The sequence below is a fragment of the Cygnus atratus genome, chromosome 7, assembly GCF_013377495.2.
Source record: "Cygnus atratus isolate AKBS03 ecotype Queensland, Australia chromosome 7, CAtr_DNAZoo_HiC_assembly, whole genome shotgun sequence".
NCBI classification, from domain to species: domain Eukaryota; kingdom Metazoa; phylum Chordata; class Aves; order Anseriformes; family Anatidae; genus Cygnus; species Cygnus atratus.
Window position 1 is genome coordinate 28,150,734 of NC_066368.1, and position 12,313 is coordinate 28,163,046.

The 12,313-nt window shown below is 37.6% G+C and overlaps 1 protein-coding gene across 18 annotated transcripts in view; it reads left to right on the top strand.

Moving 5' to 3' along the window:
* The window catches only part of RHOBTB1 (Rho related BTB domain containing 1), a 52,632-nt gene that overhangs the window by 25,339 nt on the left and 14,980 nt on the right, over positions 1 to 12,313 (top strand). For 15 of the 18 annotated variants that reach the window (XM_035536782.2, XM_035572655.2, XM_035536745.2 and 12 more), the window contains 2 exons: positions 752 to 953; positions 1,328 to 1,431. In XM_035536782.2, the coding sequence (XP_035392675.1) occupies positions 762 to 953; positions 1,328 to 1,431 (296 nt within the window). In that variant the 5' untranslated portion in view covers positions 752 to 761. Of the gene's footprint in view, positions 1 to 751; positions 954 to 1,327; positions 1,432 to 8,340; positions 8,397 to 10,409; positions 10,566 to 10,901; positions 11,010 to 12,313 lie in introns of those variants that run through there. The other 3 variants (XM_035536802.2, XM_035536826.2, XM_050711916.1) reach the window with 3 other exon arrangements.

Consider the following 12,313-nt stretch of genomic DNA (forward strand, 5'->3'; position numbering starts at 1 on the left):
ATATTTAAGTAAATAACTTTCCATCAGGCTAGTATCTTCAACAATCTAAGTCTCTTTACTTTTTCTGTATCACATTAAAAAGTTTGTGGGTATATATGAGTGTATTTGCAAGTTTCTGCTGGGCTGTTAGGTTTTGTTTGGGTCCCTGATCTTTATAAACTTCCTTGGAAAATTAAGAGTGTGTAATACATGCAGGAATTAATGGGAGTTGTGGTTTGTAGAGAACAGAGTCTCTGGAGTCATCTTACAAGTCAATTTTATTGTGTGCATATAACTAAAACCATCTGTGTGACTTGGTCTTAGCAATATTGTTTGGAGAGCCCTAAATCAAATCCTGAATGGGCAAGATTACTGAAGGCAGGTTTGTACTAGAATCCTTCAGGTTAAAGCTACTGATGCCCAGTCTTTTCTCCTTTGTAGCATAAAAAGCATTAGCAAAAGCTAAGTTTGTGCTAGTTGTCCTTGTTTCACCAAGATCTATCCTCTGGAAACAGGCTTGTGTTTACAGAAACCGAAGTGAAAATAGCATGTGAACAGCATAAACTGACTGCGGTCAAAATAGCCCTGCATTTGCATAACTGTGCAGTATTTAAAGGACCAGCTAGCTTGCTTTGGTACAGTTTACTACAGGCTTTTCCTTGAGACTTTGTCCTCTTCAGGCATCTCTGAAGAAGTGGAATTAGAAGGCTCTGGTTCTAAGCAGCATTGTTTTGTACAGTAATAGAAAATAAGTCTAACTGTCTTGTTACAGTTCTTGATAAATGGACATTGACATGGACTACGAAAGACCCAACGTTGAAACTATCAAGTGTGTGGTGGTTGGAGATAATGCAGTGGGGAAGACTCGTCTAATTTGTGCAAGAGCATGCAATACAACCTTGACTCAGTATCAGCTGCTGGCAACTCACGTACCAACTGTCTGGGCCATTGATCAGTACCGTGTCTGCCAAGAGGTAAGGACTGCAGGTCTACAAAATATGGAGCACATGCTGTGAGGTTGTACTAATGTTTATTGGCTAGCCTTTCTTTGCCAGAATGCAGCAAAGAGCTCACAAGTATTGTACGTGCAGTTTCTTCTGCAGCCGTGGTCTGATATGCAAGGAAGCTGACATCTCCCCAAGTCTCTCATTCCAAAGTATTTTTTTCTTAAATTAAAGGTACTTTTAAAAGCTGTACATTCTGCTTGTGTTTTATAAAATATAGCATTCAACAAAGACTACATGTGATAGACTCTTGATGTAGCATGCTTTTGATCTCTTTACAAGGCAAATTAGAAACGTACTTGTTTGATGGAGGAAGAGAGAACATAATGCGTATTTTGTTTTAGGTCCTTGAACGCTCACGAGATGTTGTGGATGAAGTGAGTGTTTCTCTCAGGCTGTGGGATACATTTGGGGACCACCACAAAGACAGGCGCTTTGCTTATGGAAGGTAAGTTGATCCAAACTAAACTTCAAATCATATTTGTAGTAAAATTTCAGAGCCGTAGAATTTGCAAATCTTGGTTTTTAAAAAGCAAGGACTTAAAAACAATCAAGGGTTATCATATTCCTGCCTACTGCAAAGAGGATTATATACTGCAAGGATTAAAAAGAGAGAAATATTTCAAAAGCAGCATAGTTTTATTACACTACATTTCCTTGAAAAGCCTGCTAAGCTCTGTCAACAAATGTTGTCCCATTTCAAACTTTAAAAAACATTCCCAAAATATGATTGTGGTTTTACACAGAATTGAATGTCAGCACTCCCTGCCTGTTTAAGTGGTGTATGATATAATTACCTACTTGTTGCTGAGCTAACAAGCAGAGATGTTGGAAAACTGATGGAAGGAATAGTTCTTGTATTAAAAACTGTGACATTGATTGGGCAGCTCACCTATTGAGAGCAGAGCCCATTCCATCACAGGTGAGACTCTTCTGTATTTTGTTATTTAAAGCTAAAGAAAGGAAAAAACGTTCTTCCATAAGTATCAAGTGTCTGTTAGTGAATGGATTACACTCAAAAAGCTTTAAAGAAAAAAAAGTAATCTGGATTATTCCAGCATGTATAACATAACTTCAGTATGGACTTCAACAAGGACTGAAAGCATGTACAATGAGAACAGACTACCTCTATGGGGCAAATACTTAGCTGAAGATGGCTGATGGACAGGTTTTTTGGACAGTTTTTTTTTTTTGTTTGTTTGTTTTCCATAACTGACATTTAAGCAAGGTCTTGGTCCTCACACATTTTTTTCACCTTTTCAAACTTACTTTTCCATATTCTCTCTGCTTCAGTCTCTGCCGATAACCAAGCTTTCATAGACTTTTTTTTTTTTCCAGCTGGGAAAGTCCACTGTAGATTTTGTGTCCCAGCTTTGGATTTCGTGTTGCCAAAATGTACTGTCTTACTGTTTTCACTCTGTGCTATGATGAAATGAGGGACTTTGGAGGTTGACTTTTTTCTTTGTCCCTCAGAATCACTGCAGAGGATTCTGCTGGTTGAATCCGTCAGTTAAATTTTCACAGTGTAAAACTCCGTACAGCAGTTGGTACAAACCGTCCTTTGTATACAGCCCTGTGTTAGTGGTCTGTTTTAAGAGTCATGAATTAGCTTGAACTTTGCATCAGAAGCTAAGGCAGCACCACAGCAGTCCAGGGCTACAAAACCTGTACCATTTGTCAATAATCTCTGTGTGTGACTTTAAGGTAACATTGACCTTAATACTCGGTGCTGCTCAAGTATATGAGTAGATACTGTTTTAACATTTGGCAGCATGTGGAGCCTACTTTGATAAATATGGATGTAACTTAACATTTCCTCTAACCGTTCATCTTTGGTGTGGCCTCCTGATATTCTGCAACAGATAGTGTGTCACTGAGAAGATTACTGGAGATTAAGAAAACAAAATCAGGCGTGTTCTGAACTCTGATCCACCGTTTACTGACAGGACAGGAGAGGTGGGAAAACAACATGCTTAGCGTGTAATCATGCAAAAACCAACGGGGCCGTGAATAACTTGAGATCTCATGGGATTAAGCATGTGAACATAGGAATTAATTTGTGATGTTGGCAGAACCGAACCTATGTAGAATCAGGTTTGTTATGCCCTGGTCAACTTAAAAAGGTTGTTCGGGAAACTTATGGTGCTGTTAGTGGTTTTTCTTCTGCAAGTCTCTTAATCTAGTATGTAACTGGAATCTCTAAAGAATTTATTTTTTAAACAGAATTTCAGTTGTAATGTTTCCTAACTGTAAACACTGATCAGGTGGTACTTCTTTCTTTTCTTTTTTTAAGTTAGTTTTATTTTGAATAAGCTGTTTAACATTTTATCTCTTGTAGCATTTCTGAACATTGTACCATTCAATAAAAATATTGAATGTTCACATTTATATGAATTGATTTTAAATTACCTTTTTTATATTGAACTAGTCTACTCCTAGGTGAGGCAGTACAGTTAAAGATGCAGTTTATGCCAAACTGCTCAAGGCTACATCTCCAAGTACCCAGTGCTTCTGGTTGTCTGAAATATCATTTAATGAGATACCCTTTCAATTTCCTTCAAAATTGTTTTATGCCTATGCTCCTTGTGCAAGGAAAGGTTTATTTCAGCCAAATACTCAGCCAAGGCCTCTAATTGTCTTAAACATGGTGTAACAAGAACCAGCAGGTCACTAATTCACCTGCTGCTCATTGGAAAATATTATTCCATACAGTTGTGCAAAACATTATATAAATAGATTATGCTATTGATGACAGGGTGAACAGTTAGCAGGACTTGCAGCAAAGATAAATCCTTCTTAATTCTTTATTTTTCACAGATAGAAACGTGAAAAGAGATTGATTAAAGGAATGTTTTACTGCTATTTTTTCGTGTGAGAGAAAGAGAGAAACATTTCGGTGTTAATGAGAATGTAATAGTTAATGTTTGTACTGACATCATTTAAAATGGGCGTGTAGAGAGTGAGATCCAGCTCATGTTCTATTGTGTGGTGTTCAGTTTAATAATCATGTTCATACAGGAGCTTTGGGAAACAGATCCTGGCAGATTAAGGGAGGGAGAGGGAGGTGGCTGGAGGGACTTGTGGAAGTATTTTCTGCAGTGTTTTATAGCATTACTTTATTTTTTTTCCTTAAACTTGAGTGTATGTTTTAGTTTTGGAGGTATCCTGTTCAGTTCAGCTTAGGCAGCAGCATGTGATGTCAAATAGTCATCTGGTGATACTCTCCCGCAGGGTTTCATTTGATGCAAAATCACTCCAAAGTGACAATAACAAAAATACAATGTGTTTGTTAAGGTTAGCATATTCATTTCCAGTACCTAGTCACCTCTTCATCCAGTAACAACATAGTCTCAGTGCTATTGCATTCTGTAAGACTGCAAATAAAGTGGGAACTTAATATAAGGCTGAAGTTGCTATTATGTTCCAGTGTCCCTGGGGGGCACAGAACTGCATGTGTAAAGACATGAAAACATCTACGTTTACATTTCTATCAGCTTGTCAGGATTCTCTACCCTCTGTCCTCCTGTCCAATCTGGTTTTGTTTGAACATCATGTCATTGTGTTCAAACCATTTCTAAAAGCAAAATGGGAAAAAGAGTGGCTTGCACTTGTTTTCCTTTTGCTTCCTTTTTTTTTCCCCAGGTAAACACATTTGACTACAATTTGATTAATAAGTTTTTGATACATGCAGCTCAAGTATGTGTAAACATGAGCTCAAATCTGCAAAGGGTTAATTCAGTCCCAAACAAATATTTATCCTCAATACTATGAATGTGGTTTGTCAGCTAATGCAGCCAGGATGATTTATTTACTTGCGACTTAAATATGAGCTGTAGACCAAACAAAATCTGTTCATACAGCATGGGCAGAAAACAGCTTTTTCCTTGTGCTTATAAATGTGAACGAGCCTTTCTGTGAGACTACTGATAGAGCCTCTTAAAATATGTTTAGAGTATTTTCTCTGCTGTGAATGGATTTCCTAAGCCTTGTGGGTATTGTATGTACACAAAGAAACGTGTATTTGTCTTTTTCTGTGTGATTACAATTCCCTTAACCAGTTACTTCCAGGTAATTGAATCCACAAAAATATACCTTCTGACTGCTGCTGAAATGATTCCTTGAGTTATGGGTTTATCACCGTTATTTGAAGATTTCTGCCAATCTGTTTAAAGGTTGTTTTGTTTTCTCTTTCTTAAAATACAGTGATAATGGTATTTATGTAAAAACAAAACCCAGGTAAATTTGATGTAAAATGGTATTTGCCTTCAGGAAATACAGCTAGATTAGGACAAGGTGGGTGTCTTTGCAGAGTTACCAGGCCTTTAGATAGATCAGTGTCCCCGTCACTCACTGTGTCTACGTTGAGAATTGAGCCAGGAGCTCCTCTCCTTTCTTCAGAGAAAGACCAAGGTTTCAGAAGTGATTTGAATAAAAGCCCACACTTTTGCAGGACTCCTTGTCCTGAGAATCCTTGTTTTTATATTACAATAATTCTCTTTCCACATACCTGATGAGCTGTTTACTGACATGGATTGGAGGGGAGCATCAGAGATGTGTCTCTGCAGCAGTAGTACTTAACAGACACAGGAGTCTCTTGCTTTGATGACAAAGGGTCAGCTGGCGGGGAATCCACTTGCTTTCAAATCTGTGTCTTTGCCCTTGCTGCTTCCTTTTGCTACCACAAAAGCAAAACTAGTGTGCAGTATCTTCAAATCACCTTCCAATACTAAAATTTGTGAGCCTTCCCTCTACTTTACAGTGGTTTATAGGCTATTCAGGTTCTTCACCAAGCAGTTTTGAAGAAATGTAAAGAACATTTTTGATATTTGATATGAAATGCTTTTTTCTTTCATGTTTGATTCAGATCAGGCCCAAGAAAGACTAGAATAAGCAGAGAGGTTCATAGATGGATTGCATCCTCAAGAGACTTTATTTTGATAAGAAGTGTGCATGCACTAATTTTTTCTTCTTTCATTTTGTACACTAACATTTGAGACTTTTCCACTCAGTCAGTGGGAAAGTATACACTTCATGTATAAAGCAGTAAAATCAAAGCAGATCTACTATGTGTTTTCTCAGCATCCCACCGTAGTTCTATATTGTGAGTAGAAAGAGGTTGGAATTGCTGTTAAGAATCCTTCCTTCTTTAAAAAGTCAGTTATGTGCCAAATGAATGTTAGTGGGGTCTGAGACTCAATTTGACTTATATGTAATGTATCTAGAATAAAGAGAGAGCTGTAATACTTCAAGCCTTCCTTGAGTGAAAGTATGTATCAAATATTATTTACTGTATTTCATAATTTTCCATATTTCCCTTGCTCTCACAAGTCACTGTCTGGGGGAGGCAATGGGAAGAGGGCATGTGGGCTTTATCCTAAGTACTGCAAGGAAAAACAAGAATCTTTCAGAAATGCTAAACCTAGGAAATGGCTTTCTGTAGAAATCTTTATCTCAGCGAATTATTTCTTTATGTGTATGTGCTAGGTAGAGTTCTTGAGCTGTTTTCTACACCAAGGCTCTCAGGATCTCAGTACGGATTTCTTTATAAATGTATCAGAATATGCACAAAAAGGTATAAGTGTTTTAAACTCAATTCACTTACCAATACCTTGTTGACATCAACTTGCCAGCGGAAGCTTCCTGACAACAGTTGTTGCTGGGGTATTTTTGTGTGTGTTTTTTTTTTTAACATACTTTTGAAAAAGTAATGAATAATATGCTGGTTTGGGGGATAGCCAAAGAAAAGCAAAAATAATGGTAGTCCGTATTTTTCCCCAGATTAACAGATGCTAGGTGTGTCTTTATTTATGTTCAGTTTTCATGTATTCCATGATTTCAGAAGTCACTCGCATACAGGATGCAAACCAGAACCCACCATTCTCTCCTCTTCTGTAGGATTTTTGCCTCCCTTTTCGTCTTGTTCCTATTGTTGTCCTTCATTAGCACTTAAAGTTAATTAAAAGCATGATTCCTTTTAGGATCTAGGTTTGAATCTTCCTTTTTCTGTTTGTTTTCCATCCTCACATCCATCCCCTACCTTTAAATATTTTTTCTTCTACTAAATACCATTGATTTAGATGACACATTAGCTAAATCTCTTCTTACCTCTTTTAAGCTGTGCTTTTTCTAATGGAACGTTAGTTCCTGGTATTTTTTAAGAGGATGGGATGGGAGTTAAGAAGGGGTTCATTGGTTTCCTTTATTTTTCTGCAGTATCTTTGATGAAAGTTGATTGGTTCTCTGCAGAGAAATAACGTGTAATTCTCATATGTAAGCTGCTTCTGTACAATAACAGAAAATAAGCTTGTAAAGCCCACCTTTCTCTATGTGTCTGTTTTGTCCATTGTTTTGTGAGTTATTTTATCTTCCATCTGAAGGCAGCAGTCAGCTGACAAAAACATTCTTAGCTAAATCATTATCAGTCCCTTTTTATGGTATTATGAGTTCTGGTGTCTCTCTTGCTGGCTTTGTCTTTTTCCATCCTTCTCCATTGACTTGGTGTTCAGGCTTTGTGTCTTGCTTGTATAAACCTTGATATGAAAATTTAAGAATTTCAGCTTCAGTTAACTATCTCTAGAATTCTGTTTATCTTTTTTTTTTTCTCTTGTGTTAAGAATGAAGTAATCAAAATCTCTGCTCCTGGGGAGGGAGTGGGTGTGTGTAGTGTATATTATGGATGTGTATGGTGCAAACATATCAGATTCCAAGGAGAGTTTTACTGAGTTGAGACTGGTAAAATTTGGCCCAGAATCATGCTAGGGTAGCTTGCAGGCAGCCTATTTCAGCTGCAAAGTTTTATTTAGCACTTTGTATTTTTGTATTTTTCATATGCATATGCTGAACCAGAGTTATAGGTAAATTTAATTATTGCAGCCAGCAATAAAATGAAGCAAATCCCCAAACTGTGTAAGCAGTCCTTTAAATTAAAAATAAAATTATTTTCTGCTTCTTATGTTGTTCCACACGATTTTGTCATTCTTTTTAGCACTATTGCTGGTCAGGCATTTGAACAATAATAGCTCTTACAGCTTTCTGCTATGGAGGTTGAGGTATTTTAATCCTTCTTCATGATACAAAACTTTTTGTCATTCTCTGTACATGCACCGCTACTTTCCCATGAGTACCTCAAAGGAAATAGGAGAGATTTTTAAATGCTTGCACTTAAGAATGGTGTATTGTTTGTAAGGAATGTATGGGGTAATTTTCCACTTTTGAAGCACAGCCTTGAAATATGCAATTTTCCTGAAGGTAGCTTTATCATCTTCTTATTACTGTTGTTTCTTACTAAAAATGATGTTACAGAAACTTTAGAAATAGATCTGCATGTTACTCACCATCAAATCTGAATATATTTCAGGGCATTTTGACAGTTTCGCACATTACACCAGTACTTAAGAAGCTTCACTGCAGTCGGTAAAGTATAGAACTAATTGATTCTCCTGCTCACATCCAGGGCATTGCATGGTCTTGCCCTGCCTTACCCAGATACCTTCAGTTTTTCACATGCCAGGCACCCCCTGCATTTTAGTTTTCCTATCGACTCATCTGTTTTGAGTGTGTGCACATAAGTCCTGTGTCTTCAGGTCATTTTGTTATGCTCACCAGTCACTTAACGAATTTCTTCTCATTTCATGTGATGGCTGCAACTGCATTTACTAAAAACTGAGTCCACTTAAAACATGTTATCAGCCTTGCTTATAGCTATCTGCACTATTTATTCATTTATTTGCAGCTCTGTGAGATGCATGCATGAAAAAATGTTGTATAACTGAGTGTATCTCTCTCTTCAAAATGTACCTGGATCAACATGGAGATATAGCAGGATTTTGTAAATGAGATTCTGGATTTAATTGTTAGATGGTCTTCTACAGCCTGAGCCTCCTGTGTTTGTGAACTTTGCAGAAGCTGGTGTTTGCACCCAGGCTGCCCTACGCAATCTTTCCTTTCAGGTGGTTGAAAGACTATGCAGGTAGACACTAGAGATAGGTCGTGTCCAATTCTGTCTGAAATAGGATGAGTTCAGCTGTGACATGGGTTTCTGAGGAACCACAGGGGAATATTATGGGAAGTGTGTAAGGAAAAAATGAGAAGAATCAAAAGCAAAACAACTTTTAATTGATAAATTAACATCTAAGGATTAGCTGTAATGGTAAATTCAAGTGGGTCTAGCAGTTTGGATGAACTTCTATCAAAGAAAAAAATCTCTAAAATTCTAAGATTCTATAAAATTCTAAGAATAGACTCCATTATTTTGACCCCGGTTCTTATCAGAGAAAGCTGATATCTAGAAATAGAGAAAAAATAAGAGGAGAAATTCACTGTTTTTTTTCCCTTCCCCCCAGTCTATTCTGAAAGTTTCATTTGAATAAGCATGCGTAACAGACTTCTTGTCATACAAAATATAACTTGTCTATCCTTAAACTGATTCTGTCGGACTTGACTCTTTTTGGGTCTCATTTAAGCTCTCTAAAATAAAACATGTACTTCTAACTTGTCCTCTAGAAAGACACAAATATAGCATAACAATACAGTTCAACCTTTCTTCTGCCCTCTTTCCCACTCCTTGCATTTATTTCCAGATCAGACACGTCTCCTCTTCACATTCTGTATTCCTCAGCTTTATTTCTTCATCTTTACAAAGCAAACAGTATTATTCCATGACTATATGACAAATGATACCCCATACACGTGACCAGCAATTCTTGCATGCAGCAGTTTTTGCCAGTATCTCATAAATTATAAACTAGAGAGAACTTCTTCCTAAGTAATACAGTGTGTACATTTCAGAAGGCATCCTGTTTTTTGAATGAGACATAAACCCGTTAGCATATCTGCAGCCATCATTACAGTTTATAACTCTAGTTTCAGACTATGAAATGTTAAACTTTTAAGCACGCTTGTCATAGAAGTTATGAGATGCCATTTAATATTGCTGTTTCCGTGAAATTCTGTCTAAAATAAAAAGTATTAGGAAAGATGAAAATGCATAGCAGTTTGTCATTGAGAGATGGCTCACCAGCGTGGTGTGTAAGTTTCTCTGCAGTGCAGCTCATTATGCCAGCTCAGGAACATACAGAACATGTAAGCAGATGAGTCTTTCAAAATCTCAGTCCCAAACCAATGCACTATGTTACAGAAAAGAGCCTCATGTAGAAAACTAACTCTCTGCTGCTTTTAACAGCTCTTTCAGAAAGGCTTGTCACACAGCTAACACACTGCCTGTTCTCCCCCACGTTAAGAGTTTCTGATTGTAGTGATTGCTGAGAAACTTCAGGTGGTTACAGTGGTTTTCTGTAGTTTGACTACTGCTGAATCCTGAGGTTGCTAAAATAAAATTGGCTTGTCTTTTTGCTGTACTACTTGCTTTTCTGCAGTGACTTGGAGTGTTCTCTGTACATCTTACAGAGTTCATATCTTACACACTAGGAACTCCCAAGATGGCAGCGCACCATGTACTGATTCCTGCCAGAGATGGTGTTCTCTGGGGTTTCTTTTTCATTCTCTGAAGTCTAAAAGGGGTTGTTGCTTCTGCCAGAAGTTCTTCTTATCCAGGTTTGGATATGTATCACTGAATGCATTGAGGTAATACCTATGTTTGTAGACATGTTGCATCCCAGAATGTTTATGACATGCTTTCTTTGCCTACCGAAGCATCCTACAGGTTGTCCTTAACTATGTTTAGGCCAAGCTGGGCTGGCTTCAGATGCAAATGTTTTGCATTAAGAATTATTTCCCCAACTCCGTGGGGAGCATTTTAAATGCTCTTGTGCTTTAATGTGTGACTCCAATGCAGGAGACTGGTCAGCCAGGAGGTGATAACGTGAGTGGTGGTTGATTAGCCTACAGCTGAGAGAACCTGTTCCCTTTATCCCCCTGCCAAGTCCTACACGTCCACATTGTGCTCTCTTCTGTTTGCAGCACCAGTGAGTAGGAAGAAAGCCGTTCTCTTGCACTGGTAGTGCAGAGCATTGCACTGTTGGCTGGTCCCACACTGGAGCAAGTCATGCAGAAATTACGAGTTTGGTGGTATGTTTAGATTTTTCAAATAAGAATAGATGACTCATAGTTTCTTCTGATAAGCCTATGGAAAGCAGAATTTAAAAATAAATCAGTTATGCATTTCTAACACAAACAACTGAATCTACAAAACAATGAATTGGATATCCAAGCTACTCTTTCTCTTTGCTGGTGGTTTTGTTGTTGTTGTTGTTGTTTTTGTTTTTTTTTTGTGTGTGTGTAATACTTATCTTTGTTTCTTCTGGTATTTCAATATCAAACGTCAGCATATGCCTTAAGTATAACCACATGCTTCTACTGTATTTGACAAAAGTGCATCCAAGGGATGTCTTCTGTGCTCATCTCGGATGGTGCTCTAGGAGGAATGTGCTGGAGAAGTTCTTAAACACTTCTAGGTTTTCAAGTCGGTGGAAATATTTCTTGAATCATTTCTGAATTTTACTGGGAGTTGGTTATTAAATTTCTTTTTTGAAAAAAAGTAGCTTGCATTTTTTTATATACTGCTACAGAGAGAAAGAAGAAAGTGAAAGTAAAACTCATTCATCCTTCAGTGTTGTTCAATAATGAAACCACACAAAAATGGCAATAAATTAGATTTTTTTTAAAAAATCCTATCCTTTTACATTCCCTGGGAGTATATATTTTTTACTGTTTGGGAAATATTAATGCCTTATTTTAACCTGACAGGTTCTCGCTTTTATGAACAGTTGTCAAACCAAATTTTGTACTGGGAAGTTGGCAAGTTGTAAGTGTGCCTTCGGCATTAAAATGAAATGTAGGTTTTTTGATTAAGGTTTCCAAAGGTCCATTTTTGCCAGATGTTCACGGTCCTATGTAGATAGTTAAACTTTCTCACTGTTTTCTGTCTCTGTTTTGTGCTAACAGTGCAAATCATGTTCATGACTTGAATGAAAACTTAATTTCTTGTGATAAGGTGGATGTGTTTTAGGAGCTAGCAGCCCCTGCTGTGGTGCTGGTTCAGTCTGTGACCTCTGTAGCTACCCAGTGTTTTCCATCCTGTTCATGGCACAGGGCTATTTACAGTACAGAACTCTGAGCATATGCATTTTAAGGGAAAATCCAGATTTTAACACAGGATAAATAAAGTGTGGGAAAAAAAAATACCTCTTCATTCTGCTTTTTACTTCATTCAGCGGGCAGTAAGGAGAAATGCCCTGTTGGTGCAGTTCCTTGTCCCATTAGGAGTTAAAGGTGAAGAAACCTTCCCCCAGCTTGGTTTTGTGGTCGCCCAGGGAAGTTCAGAGGTGACAAGCTGATCAGGAAGCACATGCAGCTCAGCACACGAGCTGACG